Source organism: Acanthochromis polyacanthus, chromosome 12 (assembly GCF_021347895.1).
Source record: "Acanthochromis polyacanthus isolate Apoly-LR-REF ecotype Palm Island chromosome 12, KAUST_Apoly_ChrSc, whole genome shotgun sequence".
Classification (NCBI taxonomy): domain Eukaryota; kingdom Metazoa; phylum Chordata; class Actinopteri; family Pomacentridae; genus Acanthochromis; species Acanthochromis polyacanthus.
Window position 1 is genome coordinate 25,001,640 of NC_067124.1, and position 20,047 is coordinate 25,021,686.

The window sequence follows — 20,047 nt, forward strand, 5'->3', positions numbered from 1 at the left end:
GAAAAGGTATCATCGGAAGTTTCTCCTTCGTAGATTCTGGTTTGCGGTTAGACTTGTAGTTTCTTTACTAATCATAGCAGTGAAGCAAGCTGATACATTGTGAACACATCAGGGTCAAGTTCCAGGAGGAGAGAAGAGAGAGCCAAACCTGCACTCAGTCCTGCCAGGTTTCCACTGACATTTATGCAGAGTTCACATGGCGTGTTATGAAAAGTGGCACATTCTTCTTCATCTGTTCTCCTTACCCTCTTTTTAAAGAGCAATAAAAGTCACCTGTGACCAAAATAGACACTTAAGAGAAGTGGGTTATCAGTGGGACCTGGGATCCCTTGCAATGCATCTCAGTTACTCTTTTTATTTTTTCTCAGGTGGTGATTTCTACTCGGCCACAATGACAGACTTCTTGGCAAGTGATGCAGTTATTTACAGAAGTCTGGGAGAAAGTAGCCCTGTGCTTCGTACAGTCAAGTACGACTCCAAATGGCTGCGAGGTGAGCATCGTGTTTACATGTTTAGGTGTAATAGCAGATCAACATACACTGGTGGCTCTGTGAGGTGGTTGATCCCAAGGTGTGGAAATTCTCAGATATGGGTTGGGATCAGAGAGCTGGTGTCATGTTTGATGAGATTTTAACCCTGCAGATCCTGATAATTCACTGAGCTTCAAGGATAACAAGCCTCTTACGAAACCTTATCCTAAACATGCAGGTAGCTGGCTCCTCATTTTTAGCCTGTACTCAGCATTAGAGACTACATTAGCTGTAATTTATGTAAGTAATTTGGCTCACATCTAGTTTTTGTGTTTTTATTAAGCTGATGTCTGTGCTCAGACAACAATAATTTGATACCAAACCATATGTCAGTTTCTAATCCTGCGTCTGACTGTTTCATTCCCCAAGTGTTATGATCTGATCACTTTCATTTGACAGAATCTGCCATCTCCCTCAACAGTTAATGAGATTATTTTCTCAATTAATCAAACAAAGCTATACAAGAGATGTTTTCGTTTCAGGCCAAGTGTGTGTAGTGACTGGTAGCACTGTAAAATTAGGGTCCAGATGCTCTTGAAATGTTGCGTCTCCCGTTCAGTATGTGTTTGATAATATCTGATTGAAAGACGGAGGATTTGGGTTGGAGACTGTTGCTGTCATCAGAGCAGCATCACCCCTCTAGCAATGGAAATGTTTTATCATCATTATCATAATTGCTGCTGATTAATTCTCTGTTGATTGATTAATTGTTTCAGCTGTATCTTTTTGAATAATGTATTAATCTCATCATTAGTACTTGTTAAGATGGAAGATATTTTCCGCAGTGTGCTTGTGAAAAGAAAGTCATGCCAAAGTAGGCTACAGCTGTTATTTCATTGTGTGAGATATACACTGAGCCGCCAAATAGTAGCTAAAACTAAGGCAGTCTAATACAGGAGTCCTGCAGTAAATCTTACCTTCATGGCAGTTTTTGTTTAAACAGATAGTGGAAGCTGATGATTCAATAATGATCATTTTGGAGGCAGTTTATACTGAGCAGCATTTTTATTATTTTGACCATCCTGTTTTAATCAGTGAGACGATGCACTCTGCTTGTACTTCAATACAGTTTGCAAAATACCACAAACTGTGTCTTTCTGGAACACACAGTTGAATCAACACTGAAACAATTTCAACAAAAACTGAAAATTATAACCTTCAAAGATTCATTGCAGGATGTTTACATTAGATTGTATTCATTTTAGCAAGATGTACCTAATAAATCAACATTTCATACCTCATTTCTTCACTAATTTTTAATATTTTGGATATTACACTCCAATCTCAACTCGTTCTGTATCTTTAGGTATTTTAAATATTTATTAATTCAGCTACCTGCAAACATCAGAATCTGAACCAAATGGTCAAAGGATTAGATAGAATAAAAATGCAATGACTGGATTCAGTTCTGAATTCAGATTCTATAAAATGCTATAGAATCCCAACCCTATGAATTCTTTCACGTCTAACTGGAGCATGGTTGTCATGGTATTTTTATCACTTCAGATACTGCTATCTTTGAACATCTCTGCTATTTTATCACAATAAATGTCTGTGATTGGCAAAATTACTCGCACTGTTTTTTTTTTCTTTTCTTTAAAATCACTGTTTGCCATTTTAGAGCACTCACCATTTTTCTAAATGGAGCTTCTGCATTTAGCAGCTCCACTGCCAGCCTCCTAATGAACAGTGATCACAAAATATGTTATCAATTATTTATTAGTTATTTATGAATGCTTATTATTACATATAAGGCATCACTGCCAGCATGTTTGTCACACAAACTCTTTCTTTTTCTTGTCTCCTGCAGAGCCCCATTTCCTCCACGCTATTGAGTATGGGAACTACGTGTACTTTTTCTTCAGCGAGATTGCAGTGGAGTACACCACTCTTGGCAAGGTGAGGGGCATGTTTGAGACCAGACACTCGGCAGACTTGTGGTTTGTGGCGTCAACATTTTTGTGTCTGAGCAGAATGAAGTCTAGAAGCAGCGTCTCTTAACATGTAAAACCACATTCCCAAATGCTGCTCAGCATTCCATGTTGGCTCTGTCTAAGTGTGTTGATTCATACATCAGTTGTCATCAGTAAGGGATTTACACTGCTGTCCCCTCAGGTGGTTTTCTCCAGAGTCGCTCGTGTTTGTAAGAATGACAACGGAGGTTCCCCGAGGGTGCTGGAACGTTACTGGACATCATTCCTCAAAGCCCGGCTGAACTGCTCTGTGCCTGGCGATTCCTTCTTCTACTTTGATGTTCTGCAGTCGCTGACCAACGTGCTGCAGATCAACCACCGGCCAGCTGTGCTTGGAGTCTTCACCACCCAGGCAAACAGGTAGGAATTATTCTTACTGATCCCAAAATATTGAATGTCTCTGTACAGCGTTATTCTTGTAATCTAAAATTAAAGACCCATCCAATCAAAATCAAGTGTTTTACCCTATTAATGTGTCCATAAGGTGTTTTATATGCTAGAAAGCCCATCATAAGCAAAATAAGCAGCCAGTTCCATTGTTGAGCATTTCTGCCTTACAACTGCTGTATACCAATGACACCCTCAAAAACAAAGATTCAGACAACCAGGGTTTCATATGTGGCAAATCTAAGCAACTAGTTTGGTCTGCTTGTGGTTTGGGGCTTCCTCCAAAATTACAGCTTGTGATTGCTTGGCATAGAGTACGTAGTTTTACAGTGTTTGAACAGAGTCATTTGTGAGCTGGTGTGCTTGAACTGCATTTTAAGGCTGGATTGGATTCATTTAATTGAAACAACTTCTTAATATGTAACTTCAATACACAGAAATGATTTCTGAGTTAGTAAATTATATATATACAGAGTCATTACACTAGCAAATGATTCTGATTTCAGTCCAGAATGGTCATTGCAACAAAGCTATATTCCTTTTTTTAAAATAAAATCTACTGTAGCAGTCGTTTAAGTACCGCTGCTACTATTGTTTATTGGTAATTAATCAGTGGTTGTTCCTATTGCTGATTCACACTTCAGTTTCGTTGCTCCTCATTTGCCTGTATCTACTGAAACTTTAAGATATCCCCTTGGCTTTGATCCACTGTTTTGACTGTCAGTGAAGACACAGGGAGACTAAAGTCAGTGCCACTATTTTGCATGACAAAAGACAACTGAAGCAATTAGCTAAATGACAATATGTTGCCCTGGAATGACTGAAAGCATTTCATGTAGGCATCTGAAACACTGCTTGTAATCTAAATTTGCAATAAGAGGCGTGTTTCAATTTGTTATCTAAGAAAGAAAAAATAAATAAGATGTTTTTAATTTTTTTTAACTTGAACTATACCCACACTGCAATGTTACAAAATGCTAGCACATTTCAAGCAAAAACTAAGATAAAGATGAATACATTCAGAACAGCAACAATAAAAGAACAAAAGGAAGGAACAAAATCATTTTACGAACCTGTGAAAGAAGTCAGTATGATGGATTGCCCTTAATTCAGAAACAGAGATTGTGCCATCATTGGACAAGGTGGTGAATTCCAGCCCTTCATCTGGCTCTTTGTATTGTCCTCTTCCTTTATGGCCCCTTCCACAGCATCACTGGTTCAGCAGTCTGTGCTTTCTACATGGATGACATAGAGAAGGCCTTCAGTGGCAAATTCAAAGAACAGAGGAACAGCGAGTCGGCATGGACACCTGTTCCAGAGGAGCAAGTCCCAAAACCAAGGTGAGAGATGCATCTTTAAATAGAAAACTGTCACTTTCCAAGAGCTTGTTTTTCTGCCTCTGACAATAGAGTTTTTGCAGCTGCTGCTGTTATTGTTCTGTGCAGACATCACGGAACAAGAAAAAAACAAGCAGTCACACAAGACACCTGATTTTCCCTCCTGCTCGTCCCCAAAAACAAACAGCTGCCAGTGTTTTTACATCTGTGCCTATGGAAGCGGATTCACTCCTGCTGTTCTTTCTTTCTCTGCTGTTGTTGTACAGGCCAGGCTGCTGCGCCGGCGAGGGTTCAGCAGCTACATACAAGTCGTCCACTACTTTCCCTGATGACACCCTGACTTTCATCAAGTCGTATCCGCTAATGGACGAGTCCGTCCCCTCGGTCAACGACAAACCCTATTTCACCCGCACCACAAGCAGGTAGATATATTTTGATAAAAGGATGGATGAACAAGTGATGTAGCAGATTCTGTCTTGCACAGCATGACGTCTTATTGACAGGAGCATAGCATCAAAAGCTTTCAGTTGAGAAGTCTACACTGTAGTTTGCTCACCTAAACAATTTTTCAGCCTTTGCTTCTTAACCTGCAGGCACTATATACACTCTGAAAGGTTCCACCAAGAAGAGGCCAACAACAGCTCTCAGCATTCACACAGACTAAAATTACTGAGTTGAGTGTATCTCTTATTGAAAACTGACTCAGACTTGTACCCAGTGGTGCTATAATAATGAACAGATACCTAAAACATACTTTGGAGTTAGGTAGTGGTGTAAGCAGTTCATCAAGCATAAATGCCAATCAATCACTGGTGCTGGCTTTTCTGTTTCAGAAACGGTAAAACAGAATCATTGTAAAGAGCATACAACCATGTAGTGTGTCATTGTAAGTTTAATTTCTTTTTGCTTCGGATTGTGGGTCAAGGAAAACAACCAATTTCATGATGATTTGTAGACTTGTGATTTGGAATTTTTTGACCATCGTCAGGTAATTAATGATGGCATTTTCTTATATTGTGCCCATTGTTTACTTTATAAAGGAGTACAATATTCATAAATATGTTTTGATTAGTGTAGAATCATCTGTAAATACAAGTCGTGCCACTTTTTTAAGCTTTGAATGAGTCATTTGTATCTAAACTGGAAGCCCGTCCTCTTCCACAGAGCTTGTCATGTTTGTACAGTAGCCCAGAATGGACAAACCAAACACTGGCTCTGGTTAAGGCCTACATTTTAGGTTCTCTTACTCTGCTACTACATGCTGGTCATTTAAATATGTCAACCTTTAACTAATAATTATTTGTCAATTTTCTTAAGAAATTAATCATGGGATCTATAAAATTTTTTGACAATTGTGGAAAAAAAAGTCTGTATATTTTCTTGAAGTCTAACATAAGCTCCATAGATGTTTTGCCTTTTCTGACCAACAGTCAAAAACCCAAAAATATTTAATTTGCAATGACATAAATCAGAGTAAACATGCAAATCTTCATTTTGAAGAATCTAGAACAAGAATGTTTTACTTGAAAAAGATAATGCACAGGAAATCAAATGTCAAAGTACGTGCATGATTATTTCTTTGTCAGCTTAGCAATAATGTTTGTTTCTGCTCTAAAAACACATTTATTTTAGAATTTTACCTCCAGTATTTTGCAACTTTTTTAATTGTGATCATTCCTAGCTCAAAGTCAGCTTTGCAGTTTTCCAAATGTTTCTAATGTAATCCAGTAAACTACTTTATAAATCATAAAACGGCATTAAGAGCAGCTTTAAAAACATAACTGGTGTGTTGTCATTTAGACCCTGGCTGTACTTTTAAAAGAAAATGCCAGGGTAGGCTCTTTTTTGGTTAGTATGGATTTAATATTAACTATAGCAACACAGAGTACCAGCCATGTTTCATACTCGCAACTGTGATTGGTATCGATGTGTGAGCTCAGGTTGAACACACAACCTTGTCCCTCATTAAAACCCATCGGATTTATTCAACAGTCGATCTCAGCTCACATCAAAGACACAGTGTACAGGGAGAGGATATTCCTTGAGTGCTGACCTACAGATGCTCCACTGCAACACACATTGAAGGGAGGAAGGCACTCTGTGTGTAGGAGTGGGCATGTTGTGACATTTGAGAATCCACTGTTATCAGATGATGATAGGGTGAACGTTGAATCGGCGATAAGTGTCGCAAGTGTTTCTAGCAGTACGACGCAAACCTCAGACATAGATGTACACAGCAGATACGCATCGCAGATTTAGTCTACACACACACACACACACACACACACACACACACACACAAACAAGTACAGGCGCATAGTATACAGGAGTACGCAGAGGCAGCCTGGCAGCCAGCCAGACGCTGCAGTGACTCCACACTGGGGAAACATGCATCACTTCGCATCTGGCGCCAAAAACATCACATCTGCCTTGCCTCTCCCCAGAGAGATGCTGCAAAAATGAAATCTAACCAGAAGCGCAGCACGCAGTACTGCCGAGTCATTGCAGGGACGTGCCAGTCTAGCCCATGTGGGTAAACACACCAGCCTGTGTGGGACCATCTGGGAGGGTCTGAGGGAGAAGGGAGGGCACTAAGGCTGCTGCTGGTGTTCTTAATAGAAGAATCTGGATGGAATGTGAAGCCAAAAGAATTATTAGAGGAAGTGCGTTTGTTCAAATCCCTGGCCAGAGAGGGAAAATACAGTCAGAGAAAATGAATGAGTAAAGCTTATCCCCTCTCTCAACAACCACTGGACTCAAGGTGCCCTTCAGCACAGCTTTTAATCCTCAACTGCTCCAGTGGAGCCAGCAGTAGACGACTGTGGTGATACTGGGCAGCTCCCAGGTGTAACCTTGTGGAGCTGGATGAATATGAATCACAGTGTTGCTCCAAACCAAGCAGCAGTTGACTGGACTTCCTTATAAATACAAACGGAAAATAGAAAGCTGGGGCTTTAAACAAGAAGCAACGAGAAGTGGTGAGAAAAGTGGCTAAACAACAAGAAGGATGCATCGATTGAATGGCTGTGGGTGGATGGATGATTAGTAGATGAATTAATAGGATGAAGGTATTAAAGGATGTACAGTAGGCGATGGAGGAAGGGAATGGTGGGTTGGCAGATGAAGTGACTGACTGCATGCTGATGATTAATACAATGAGCTCACCCACTGTTTGTTTTGTTTACCACCAAAAATTGACTTTAACAAAGCAAAACAACAATGTTAAGATGCTAACCAGGAAATAAGTGACATGACAGCTTCAGTTTAGATAATCTTCACTCTAGATTTTAGTCATCGTGCCTGTTGCTTTTGCGTCTCTTCCTTATATATGTCTATGCTTTGAACATTGTTTCTTTTATAATGGTATGTTCTTCTTGTTTCTTGTCTAGGTTTAAGTTGACCCAGATCGCAGTGGATACGTCAGCAGGGCCGTATAAGAACTACACGGTGGTGTTTCTTGGCTCAGACAATGGCCATGTGTTGAAGATCCTGGCCAGCACCGAGGGAGCCAATGCATCTTTCAACACCCAACTCCTGGAAGACATCGACGTCTACAATCCTAACAAGTCAGATAGGCAATGTTCTGTTATTTTTCTGTGTTAAGTGCTGCATGTTTTTCAGTAATTGTCTCTCCTCTTTTCCTTTTCTCTTTCATTTATTCATTTTTTATTCTTTACTTAGTATCTCTGTTCTTTCCTGCTCTCCACTCTTGCTTCTTCTCCTCCTCTTCTTGTTCTGCCTTGATCTGTCCTGCCCACCCACTCTTTGGTCTATTGTAACACTTTGCATCACCCTGTACAGCTAGAGGGGATGCTTTCTTTTCTGTCTTCTTTTGTTTTCTCACTGCACAGCTTGAAAGTCTATCTGCATGGAGTTTGATTCACAGCCGGCTTTCTGTATAATTTTCAGACTGTGCCAGCCGTCTGCAGCGCTGATTTAAAAATGAAGCAAAATCGAAAATGTCTGATCTTGACAGTTGGTGGTTATTCTGTGTTCCTAGATGCAACGTGCGAGGGGAGGACAGGAGGGTGCTGGGTCTTGAGTTGGACCGGGATCATCATGCGCTGTTCGTGGCGTTCTCAAGCTGTGTGATCCGTGTGCCGCTCAGCCGCTGCTCTGAGTACAGCAACTGCAAGAAGTGAGTGACCTCTAGAATAAAACATTTCCACTGATATATAAAGGGCTTGTATCTCCTGTCTTGTAGCTAAATTTATCCTCTGTGGATGCTCAAGAACAGCAGCATTAAAAGTTGTAGTCTTCAAACTTTTGAGTATCAACAGCTTCTAGGTTCTCAAATGCATGGATTTTCTCTACTTTCTGTCCTCGTTAATGAAACAGTTCTGCAGTTTGGATCAAATGTCAATGACTCTGAGAACTTTACAGACTGAGCAACTGATAAATTTATAGATAATGAAAGTAAGGAAGCCCTTAACAGGTCTTTTCTCAAGCTGTTAAGTTTTGTCCAAGGCAATTTCAAGAATAGAGGGATTGAACTGGGGACAAACCGCCATAAAATGCTGGGTACTGAAAGGCCACTTGAAGACTTTAAAGGAAAAGTTTTGTATGGGGAAAAAAATGAATCTCTGGAAAATGCTTTAAAAGTCACAGAAGCTGTACTAGTGCCCAGTAACTGTGCTTGGATTTTAGGTTTCCTCCAAATGTGCCATGAAGAAAATGGCACTCACACTGCCAGGTAACTCAAGTAGTTTCCTTTGCAGCTACCAATTTAAGAAATGTGTCCACTCGCAATGCTGTTACAGGCTTTTGGACAAAAGCCTGTGCCAGAGAACAGATGTTATGCTATTATCTGCTTGATTCCTGGAGTTGGGTTGGCTCACTTTATCCCAAAAAGCACTCAAGTTATTTGTGGTATTGGTAGGTAAGAGAGCGCAAGATTAAACTAAGCAGCAAGAGAGTGCAGTGTGGCTTATACATAAGAAATGCTGTGGTAAAAAATCTAGCTTTTTTTTTTTAAGCTGATGGTCTTCAGAGCCCTGCTTGACCGTCAGGTTTGCATGATCCCATGTTTTTATACAGCTGTAATCAGGAGCATTTCTTGTGAGCACATGTTAATTGGTAAATGAAAGCAAAAATGGCAAGCATATATGCCTATTAAATGTATTTTCTTCAAGTTTTACTGAGTTTATACCATTGAGTTTTTTACAAGCTAGTAAAAAATGTGGTTATTCAGAGAAATGAGGTTACACAGGAAATCGGAAAATATATTGTGTGTGCAGCAAGTCAGTAATCTGATTTCTTCCCAACCACCAACCTTATTTTGAAGTTGTTGTTGTTTACTGTCAGGTTTTTCAAATGTCTAGAGCTCGCTGATTAATGGTAGACTTGTACTTTGTGTTCATTTTGTTCTATTGTTACAGCAATCCTTTTTCTATTTAGAGTCTTTCTCACAGAAGTGTAAAAAACTTAGAATAAGTCATGCTTATGGATGGCCAAGAAATCAGCTTCTTCTTCTTCTTTTTTTTGTAGAGGGAGAAGAGACAGACATGTTTACATTTCTTTAACTCTTTCAACCCCAGGCAGTTTCTGGGCATTTTTTGTTCCTGTCACATTTTCCTTTACTGTGGGCTTAGTTGTCTCTGCAATATAAAAGTCTTGCACCCCCTCAATCAATCAGCATGACCATGGCTAGCTACTTCTAACTATGGCATTTTAAAAAAAAGAAGCTTTTTGTGGAGTGTTGCAAAGTTACAATGCTACAACTCGTTAACCATCATTTAAAGGAATTATACCAATTTTAAACTTAAATTTGATTGTTTTTCCAGACAACTGAGAGTTAAACATGATTATTTTAAAGAGAGGAGGGAAATTGATTATACTTATTTTTACAGTTTCTTGCTCTGATAAATGCAATTTTTTTTCTTTCATTCTTTTAAGCCCGCCTATTAGTTTTGGAGTTCAGAGGGTTAAATCCCCTACCAAGATTTGTGGAACTTTTTCCTAGAAAGGGCCAGTTGGAGAGAGAGAGGGAGAGTTTCATAGAGACACATTCTAGTGGAGGCAACAGTACAGATGTATAGCTAAGCCAGAGGTTATTGTCATGGAAAAACTAACTTGGATGTACACAAATACATTTTTAGGGGTTTATTTAAAGACTGAAGAAGAACTTTTTTTTTTGATATGTAGTGTTTTTTACTTAGTTTTGTTTTTTAAATTTCCACTTAAGGTTTTATGGCCAAAGTGAGACTGTGCATAAAAACAAAAAAGAATACACCTTGTGTAATCATCGCCTTATCGGCCCACAAACATAGTCACCATAGGTCACTATCTCCTGTAAATTCTTTAAACAGTACAAAGAAAAACATTTTCCTAGGAAAATGTTTATAAGCAGAGCACAGCAGAACCTTTAAGCGTCTCTCTTTGTCTGCAGAGTTTCATTTTGTCAGACCATGTTTTAGCCTCAGCTAATGTACTTGCGCTCCAGCTTTGGAATCTATTTTTGGGGCTGTCAGGAATGGTGGCCCCTCGTAGCTCCCCCCCTTCTCTCCAACCCCTTCCAGCCAGAGAAAGGATTACTTCCCAGCTCCCCCGGGGAATGCATATACCCCCATAGCATGCTAACCCCTCATTGCAAAGGCCTGAGGAAGCTCTCAACATCGTTTAGTCATAAATTGGATCCAGCTGATCGGTCAAGAGCAAGAAATGGTGGCCACCGCTTTTTTCTGTCTTTCTATCTTTTACTGGAGCAGGAGGACAGAGAGAAAGGAAAAGAAGGAACTGGTAGAAAATGGATAGGGCCCGTTTTACTTAAGCTCACGGGTCAGCTACATCCCTGGATCCTTTTTAGAGACTAGAGCTACAGCACACCTCATCCTAGGATTAGGGGCCCCGTAAGCCGCATCAGCACTGGCCAGGAGGTCAGGTTTCAGCCGCCATATCCTCCTTAACCACACCAATGAATCTGTCTCCCTCCAGATGAGATTTATTTCATCTCTCTCTCGCTCTCTCTCTATTCTCACTCTTATCTTGTTTCTCGCTCTCGCTCTGTTTTTCTCTCTCTCTGTAGCTTGTGCCATCACGTTTGTTTTTTTCACTCGAGGCCCTGTTGCCAATATTATTTTTCAGAAAATGCTTTGTTTTGAGCAGCGGCAAGAAACTGTATGAAATGGGAATTTTAATAAAAAAATACAATAAAAGGGCAGAAGAGGCCCCAAACCCTTAAAAATCTGTAGGCCAAGGGATTTTCAGCTCCCACAGATATTTCTTTTTTTTACGTGAACTGATTCAACTTGCTCATACTAGCATCTGCACTTGGATAAATGTATATTGTAAGTTGTGGATGCCTCACAGGGTCATTCCAGTTATTTACAGCTAGGGTCTTATTTTTATATTATAGTTTTGGTTGTTCTTTTTATAGCTTATGATAATGTCGTAATATATCAAAATAATTGCCGAAATCTAGAAGACGTCAGAACTGTAATGAAATTCGAAGGTAGCATTTGTATTTACTCACCAGAAAAACACACATATCGATGACCCCTACTAAAACCACCTGCTTAATTTTGCCTAAATCTCCATCATGCCATCAAAACGGCACTGATCGATTGAGACATGAACTTCACAGGACCTCTGAAGGTGTGAGTGCCAAGACCAAATGAGCAGCATATTCTTTAAATCGTGCAAGATGCGAGATGCTGCCTCCATGGATCTGGTTAGTTTCTCCAGTGTGTCCCACAGATAATCAATTGGGCAGAGATTGCAGGAATTTCGAGGCCAAGCTAACATGAACTTTTGGTCATGTTCCTCAAACCATTCCTGTTTGCAGTGCGGCAGAGCACCACGCTACCTCTGCCTTTTTCTGATAGTGCATCCTGCTTCCTGTCTTCCCCACAAAAATGAGGAGTTGGCACCTGGGCGTTCATGATATAAATGTAACTCATCAGATGGGGCCGACCTTCTTCCATTGCTCAAAGGTTCTGTTTTAACATTCACATCCCCACTTTGGATTCATTTGGTGGTGGACAGGTATCACTCTGATTGCTATGCAGCCCGCAAATAGCAATCTGTGGTTCAATGTGTGTTCTGACACCATTCTGTCATTATCAGCAATCAGGTTTTCAGCAATTTGTGCTAAAGTAGCTGTTGTAAGAATGGGCCAGCCTTCACTCCATTGATGCTGTTTTGGAGATTCAGTCACCAACCATCAGAGTTGGGCCTTGTCAAGATCCTGTCAGATCCTTGCGCTTGACCATTTTTTCTGCTTCTCACGCATCGAGTGTTCACTTGCTGCCTAATATAGCCCACATCCTGACAGGTGCCATTGTAATGAGATAATCAATGTTTTTCACTTCATCTGTCAGTGCTTTTTTATCAGTGTTTAAATCTATATTGATCTGATAACCCTGATGACCTCGTTGATGAGTCCAAAATATTGAGGAATCATTGTTGCAAATATAAAACTTTTGACACTTACAACCCCACTATTTTTAGGCTTTGCCTAAGGAATAAAATATAAATAGATATACAGTGAACCCTCGCTATAACGCGGTTCACCTTTCACGGCTTCGCTGTTTCACGGATTTTTTTAGTGCAGTTTTTTTTATGCTTTTTTAAACAGTTCATTGTGTTCTGCATCCTGATTTGCTAAGGGACTGACCAACGTGAACAGTCTCCGCGCCTCGTCTCCTCTGCCGCTGCCTGCTGTGGAGCGCTGGATCATTTCTCTCCTTGGTCTCCATGTAGTGAGACACCCTGAAAGACGGAGCTGACGGAGCAGCCTTTTATTCTTTTCCCCCGACGTCTCTGGCCACCGCAGCCGCGCTCCCCAGGAGAAGAGCGCGGGCGTGAGCCTTCCCCACCCCCGACTGCTCTAATTGATTCAGCCGGCCCGCTCTCTGAGGCACAAGTACCGCCGCAGCGTCCACCTGGCTGCAGCTGCAGCACTCTCCCAAGTGCAGTATTGTATAATAACTGTAAAAAAATAAAGCTGACTACTTCATGGATTTCGCCTATCGCGGGTTCTTTTTGGAACGTAACCCCTGCGATAAACGAGGGTTCACTGTCTACCTTTTTTTTAGGTTAGAGGAGCATATAGCGGTTCTGGTGGAACGATACTAGCAATGATCGATGGTAAGAGATAGCCTTCGGTAGCAAGTTTTATTGTTTGGTTCTTTGCTCCCTACAGACAAGAGTCATAATTCCTGCTTCTGCTGGAGAGATTTCTCACTTGAACATAAACATACACTACCATGCTGCCATTTTCCTTTGGACAACTTTGCCAAACTGCTGTATTTGAATGTAAAACCAAAATTAAGCTCACCTAAAATGACAGCTATTACTGTTCATCACACAGGAACACTCTTCAGACAAGGAGCACAGGAGGTCCAAGTTAAAGCAGGAAGTTGATTGTAAACTGTGATAGATGTTTGGACAGTTAGGGTGATCATTTTATTCATTACCTTCATTTTCTCCTTCAAAACAAGCTATTGATTGTTTGAGCATCTCTGCTGATTTTTGTTGCCTGTTTCACATATATGTAGCGATATTACTATGTCTTTACAACTCACTTGGTTGTGTCACTTTAGAATTACAGATATAAATGATGCCCAATATTAATTTGTATGAGAGACAGTTCCTGGCAGAACACTAATATGACTTCAAATCATTATAAACGACATAGCAAAACAGCAGTACTATACATATTTAGAATCAAGTAAATGTAAAAAATGTTGCAATCCTAGAATAGTTGCTCACCAGCAGCATCATATTAGCTGAAACCATTTCCAGTAAGTTATTACTGTGTTGTTCCCAAGATTTTCTCAACATGACAGCTGGAAGTTATGAGTCCTCAGCAGCTAATAGATGTTCCTTACATGCCATGACTGCAGGCAAACCTAGACACTGTGCTCGTCATAGTATGGCAAAGAGAAATTTAAAGGTTTTAAGACTGGCAAGGGACATGCACAAACCCATGTTGCATATAAATTTCACATATGACAGCAACGTCAGACAAAGAACAAATGACTCCAGTGCACATCTCTTACCGAAAGCACAGCTGGACCCGCTAGTCTCTTTCTAGTACTTTAGTGCTGATGTCCGTTCCTGTCATGTCGGCGTAGATGAATGCCTGTGATGAAGGGAGGGGGGAGGCAGAGTGGAAAGAGGTGCAACTGTACCTTATGGCTAAGACATGAATGATTCATTAAAGCAGCATTATGCAGTGTTATAATAGGCAGTCACACACAGGGGTGCGAGTCATTTTAGGTTCTTTATACACAGAAGTTCTCAGTCTGTGATGGTGTGAAAAACAAAGCACAAAACATTGCTTTTTGGGCAAAAGGGTGTTTTTTTCTGATGAAAAGAGTTTTTCTCTGAAGTTCAGATTTTCTACGTTGTATGCATGTTGATGTGTCAATTCTCCAGTTTTAGCATTTGCAAGCAAACTCACTGGTTTGAACATAGAAAAGAATTCAACACCACTTGCATTTTTGATATGTATATTTATTCTTGTGAATACTTAATCATTGATTCAAAAATGCCCCTTAATTTACCTGATTTAAGGTTGTTGTGCATTAGGTATAGTACCTGGTTGTGCCACCAGGCGAAGCTTCAGATTCAGTGAATATATATGCATGCATTTATTTGACAAGGCAGCAATCATGGTGGAAAATCTGAACTTTTTTTGATGGCTCAAAGACGACATGAGGAGAGGTCAGGGTATATGGTTGAGTTGACATAGCACAGACACTGCTGTTTTGGAAGGTACTGATAAATGACGTGTGCTAATAATTTGTATTTTGTCATTTTGGAAGATTTTTTTCTTACTTTTATTAGAAGCTCTAAGTTGGGTTTAACTTCTCAGTGACGGCTTTTCCCACTGAGTTAAAGTTGATGCTTTTCTTGTTGTCTTTTTCTCCGATAAAAACAAGTTAAAAGAATCGTTTCATAAATAGTTTTTTTAATACTTTGACACACACACATATATATATATATATATATATATATATATATATATATATATACTTATATTCAGTTGCCAGCTGCAGGCGTAGCAGGGGGGAGAAAAGTTTGTAACCTGATTTTCTTCTGTTCTAAAGTTGCACACTGATATGTTGTCAGTGGGATTTCTCTACAATTCTTACAGACTGGGGATCAAGATGCACACACCTGCGTGCTCAGTTTAGATAGTTGTAAATAATTTTAGATGTCTAAAACAGGTCACAGAATCCTCATTAAAACTACCTCCTTGGCTGCCTTGAAGGTTTTGGTTTGACATGAGTTTCCACCCAGCCCCAGCAAGCTGCAGATGTTTTTTTGTTTCTTTGTTTACTTTTACCTCTGATAGTATTATTCAGTAAAAGAGGCTAAAAACGACACAAAAAGCAGATAGGCATTAATATTGTTTGTTGTTATTCTTTTGTCACTGTGTACTTCCGGCTTGTTGTGTTGGCGCTGCTGGGTGAATACCACAGACTCTCAAAGTTCTGCAGCTGAGAAAAGTATTGTTCATCTCTCACTGACACCCAGTCTTGTTTTTCAGTTGCACAGTGGCACAGTGAAGGCCATGAGATCTGTGAGGTGAAGAATTAAAATCGACAGACTTGAGTTAAACAGAGACAGAGAGACTGACAGCAGATCAGTGGAAGAGTTTCATCAACAAAACTGAAGTGTGGATTTAAGTGAAAGAAAAGTACTGAATGTTGTGGTTCTGCTGGGATTTTCTACTGTACGGATTGAAACTACTGGCTATTGATGGAGCCGAATGCTGACCGCTTTAAAGGAGGAGAAAAACGGATCTACTCATCGTATAATTCACTAAATCACAAAGATGACATGCAGTGCAGTAAGTAAAATGAGATGATAAACCTGTCTGCTGACTGCAAACATGAGACTGGTGGTAAAATGTTTGCTCTCCTCTGGCCATCATCAGCCAAGTAGCTGGTCCTGGCTTAAAGATGCAGTCTGAATGGAAACAGACTACCTCTAATTCTAAAACTGGAAACTGCTTCAATATTCATGATAGTTATTGGTTGTCACCAGGCAACTAAGTTATTATAACAAAAACATGCTATTATGTTGCTCTTTGAACCCCAAGCAGTGCCTTAGGGATGTTTTTGTCACATTTTTACTTACTTGCCCTCAGTTTTCACTGCAAGATAAAATCCTACTGCTATGGTAATGGCACGACCATGGTTAGAACTCAAAACGTTTTGTTTTTTTTATACGGTGTAATAAAATTTGAATGCCGTAATTCAGAAACAAACTGAGTGTCTTTGAGTAAAAAAAGAAATTGTAATCAACACGTACATTTTTCCAAGTGCCCATAAATGTTCCCCATCCTGGTAAATATTGTAACTCTCCATACTATTAATGTTTTCCTGCTTACATTTTTATTTTTATCCACATCAAAAAACAAATGACATGGGCCAGTAACGAGTGATAGGAGCACAGAATTTTCTGTGCAATTTGTGCTAGTCTAGTTGAGAGTCTAGGTAATTGAAGGGATCCCATGTCACTGATGAGATTATCTTTTCTGTTTTTACAGTTTCTGCCTCTGTTAAATGATGTAATTTTTAAAAAAGATAATATGCTTTTCAAAGCCACTGGCAGATTTGAGGGTTCTCGGGGGTAAAGAGGAACTTGACCTACACTGTTTTTGCTTAAATGTGTGAAGGGATACAATCCATTTTAGACCTGGATTTCCAATAACATTCCTGTTTTCATACAGCAAATGTTTTGGTTTTTATTGTTATTTTGAATAAGGATAGGATCAATGGTTTATCTCTGGAAAGCATTTCATGTTAAAATTAACATTACAAACTGGGACAAGGCTAATGCTGAATAGTGTTGACCATAGAATATGAAGGTTGAATTTTCTAATTTTACTGAATGTTTCTTTTCAATTGTGTTTGTCAACTCAAAAAAAAAAAACAGGCCTTTGTTTCCCCTGAGTTTAACATTTCAATTATACTTATGATCACAACAGATGTGAACTAGGACTTTAAAGCCTGTAAGAAATGCAAATAAGTGCAAAACACAGCGCTTTTTATGCATTCATGACCACAGCAAAACAAAAACAAGTCCATAACCCACAATCTAATCAAAAACTAATCTGATTGTGATCTAACGTGTGTCTCTTTTTTATGATTATCTACATTCATCTCTGTTGTGGAGAATCATGCAATAATGTCAGGATACTTGGTAGTCCATTTTTGTGACTGCACATTGATAAATAGCTAATTATATATTGTAATCATACATAGTAGCACTGAAGAAATGCTGATGTGTGAATTGCAAAACATATGCGTAATTATCCAGCCTACATAAAAATGTAGTTGTAATATATTTAAATATCACACATCGCTGTATGTCAGCAGATTTTATAAACAACGAAGCTAATTTGCATAAAAAGGGTCACATGAAGAGTTGAGATATACAGATTTATACTGCAGTTTCACTCATGCTGCTTTCATTTTGTCTGTTAGATATACTTGGTAAATAACACGTTGTGAATGTTCTCAGTACAGTTATTGAAAAGGAAATGCAGCAATTTCATGTTAAATTGAATGTATTTATTTGACTTTCCTGTCCTTGCCTGTTGAGTGACTAGATTTCCCATCACAGGGTTTATACCAAGCTACATAGGTACCTTTGAATGTCTACCATCTGTTAAGACAGAGTTGAAGAAAGTGATCGGACTCGTTTGTGACAGGGTAGTGTCTCATTACAAGCTCACATCCGCTGAACTCGGTGTTCTTCACACATCCTGTTCTCCAGTTCCTTCCATCTCTAACTATCTTGTCTGTCTGTCTGGTGTACAGGAGCTGTTTGTCTTCACGGGACCCTTACTGCATTTGGCTCAAGTCTAGCAGCTGTGCCACGGTTTCACCTGGTTTCAAGTAAGTCACACACACACTCAGGATTAACACCCAGATTACAATTGTTATAGGGGAGAACTTACAAATGTCACCACAAACAGCAAAGCAACCATCAGGTGAAGGTTGACTTGAAGCTCAGTCTAAGCTGCTTCACTACTGTGTTGACTGCACCTTGTTTCCTTTAATATCGCATATTCTTATGTGGAGCACAACAGTAGTGATATATTATTATAGGACGTCTGTTTGTTTTTTTTAATGCTGTGACTCAAGCATTTGGTGTTGGCAAAACAATCAACACCATGAATTTTTAAATTGTCAGTCATATTTTAAGAGCCCATGTAAGTGTCTATTTTGCCTGTAACTGTATTTTGATTCCACACAGTTGCTGACATTTGTGTACATACTGGGGACAATAACCATGTTTCACTGCAACTGTTTCTCCTGCTCATCTTTCAAAATAAAAGTGCTCTGTGGAGTCTATAGAAGAGCACCCTGACAGCAAACGAGCACCATATTCTTAGTGGATTTGAAGACTCTCAAATGTGTGTGAGAAACAACGATAAAGTGGGAGATTGTGTTCCCATTTCACTGAGTCACCTGATCCAAAAGCTGTTTGTTTTATGCAAGATCCTGGTTAACTCTTTGCAAATCTAGTTCTCAAATGAATGTGTCAAACATGGATGAGAACAATGTAAGGTATGAACAGAACATGCTTAATTATAGATGGTGAAGTACAGGACTGTCTCAGAAAATTAGAATATTGTGATAAAGTTCTTTATTTTCTGAAATGCAATTAAAAAAACAAACATGTCATACATTCTGGATTCATTACAAATCAACTGAAATATTTCAAGCCTTTTATTATTTTAATATTGCTGATTATGGCTTACAGCTTAAGAAAACTCAAAAATCCTATCTCAAAATATTAGAATATTTCCTCAGACCAAGTAAAAAAACAAAATTATAACAGCAAAACAAAATCAAACATTTGAAAATGTCCATTAATGCACTCAGTACTTGGTTGGGAATCCTTTTGCACGAATTACTGCATCAATGCGGCGTGGCATGGAGGCAATCAGCCTGTGGCATTGCTGAGGTGTTATGGATGCCCAGGATGCTTCAATAGCGGCCTTTAGCTCATTTGCATTGTTGGGTCTGGTGTCTTTCAGCTTCTTCTTGACAATACCCCACAAATTCTCAATGGGGTTCAGGTCAGGGGAATTGGCAGGCCAATCGAGGACAGTAATGCCATGGTCAGTACACCAGTTACTGGTGGTTTTGGCACTGTGGGCAGGTGCCAGATCATGCTGGAAAATGAAATCATCATCTCCATAGAGCTTTTCAGCAGAAGGAAGCATGTAGTGCTCTAAAATCTCTTGGTACACAGCTGCATTTACTCTGGACTTGATGAGACACAGTGGACCAACACCAGCAGCTGACATGGCTCCCCAAACCATCGCTGACTGTGGGAACTTCACACTGGATTTCAAGCAACTTGGATTTTGCTCCTCTCCAGCCTTTCTCCAGACTCTGGCCCCTTGACTTCCAAATGAAATACAAAACTTGCTTTCGTCTGAAAAGAGGACTTTGGACCACTCTTCAACTGTCCAGTGCTTCTTTTCCATAGCCCAAGTCAGACGCTTTTTCCGTTGTCTTGAGTTCAGAAGTGGCTTGACCATGGGAATACGGCTATTGTAGCCCATTTCCCGGACACGTCTGTGAACAGTGGCTTTTGATACCTGGACTCCAGCTTCAGTCCACTGTCTTTGAAGCTCCCCCAAATTCTGGAAGCGGCTCTTCTTCACAATGCTGTTAAGCCTGCGGTCATCTCTCTTGGTTGTGCAGCGTTTCCTGCCACATTTCTCCCTTCCAACAGACTTTTTGTGAATGTGCTTTGAAACTGCACTCTGTGAACAGCCTGCTCTTTGAGAAATTTCTTTTTGTGTCTTACCCTCCTGATGGAGGGTGTCAATGATGGTCCTCTG

General features: G+C 39.8%; 1 protein-coding gene across 6 annotated transcripts in view; it reads left to right on the forward strand.

Moving 5' to 3' along the window:
• The window catches only part of sema6e (sema domain, transmembrane domain (TM), and cytoplasmic domain, (semaphorin) 6E), a 172,768-nt gene that overhangs the window by 120,747 nt on the left and 31,974 nt on the right, over nt 1–20,047 (forward strand). For all 6 annotated transcript variants that reach the window (XM_051956794.1, XM_051956795.1, XM_051956793.1 and 3 more), the window contains 8 exons: nt 369–491; nt 2,341–2,429; nt 2,646–2,863; nt 4,099–4,230; nt 4,494–4,649; nt 7,617–7,793; nt 8,228–8,365; nt 18,006–18,083. In XM_051956794.1, the coding sequence (XP_051812754.1) occupies nt 369–491; nt 2,341–2,429; nt 2,646–2,863; nt 4,099–4,230; nt 4,494–4,649; nt 7,617–7,793; nt 8,228–8,365; nt 18,006–18,083 (1,111 nt within the window). The remainder of the gene's footprint in view (nt 1–368; nt 492–2,340; nt 2,430–2,645; nt 2,864–4,098; nt 4,231–4,493; nt 4,650–7,616; nt 7,794–8,227; nt 8,366–18,005; nt 18,084–20,047) is intronic.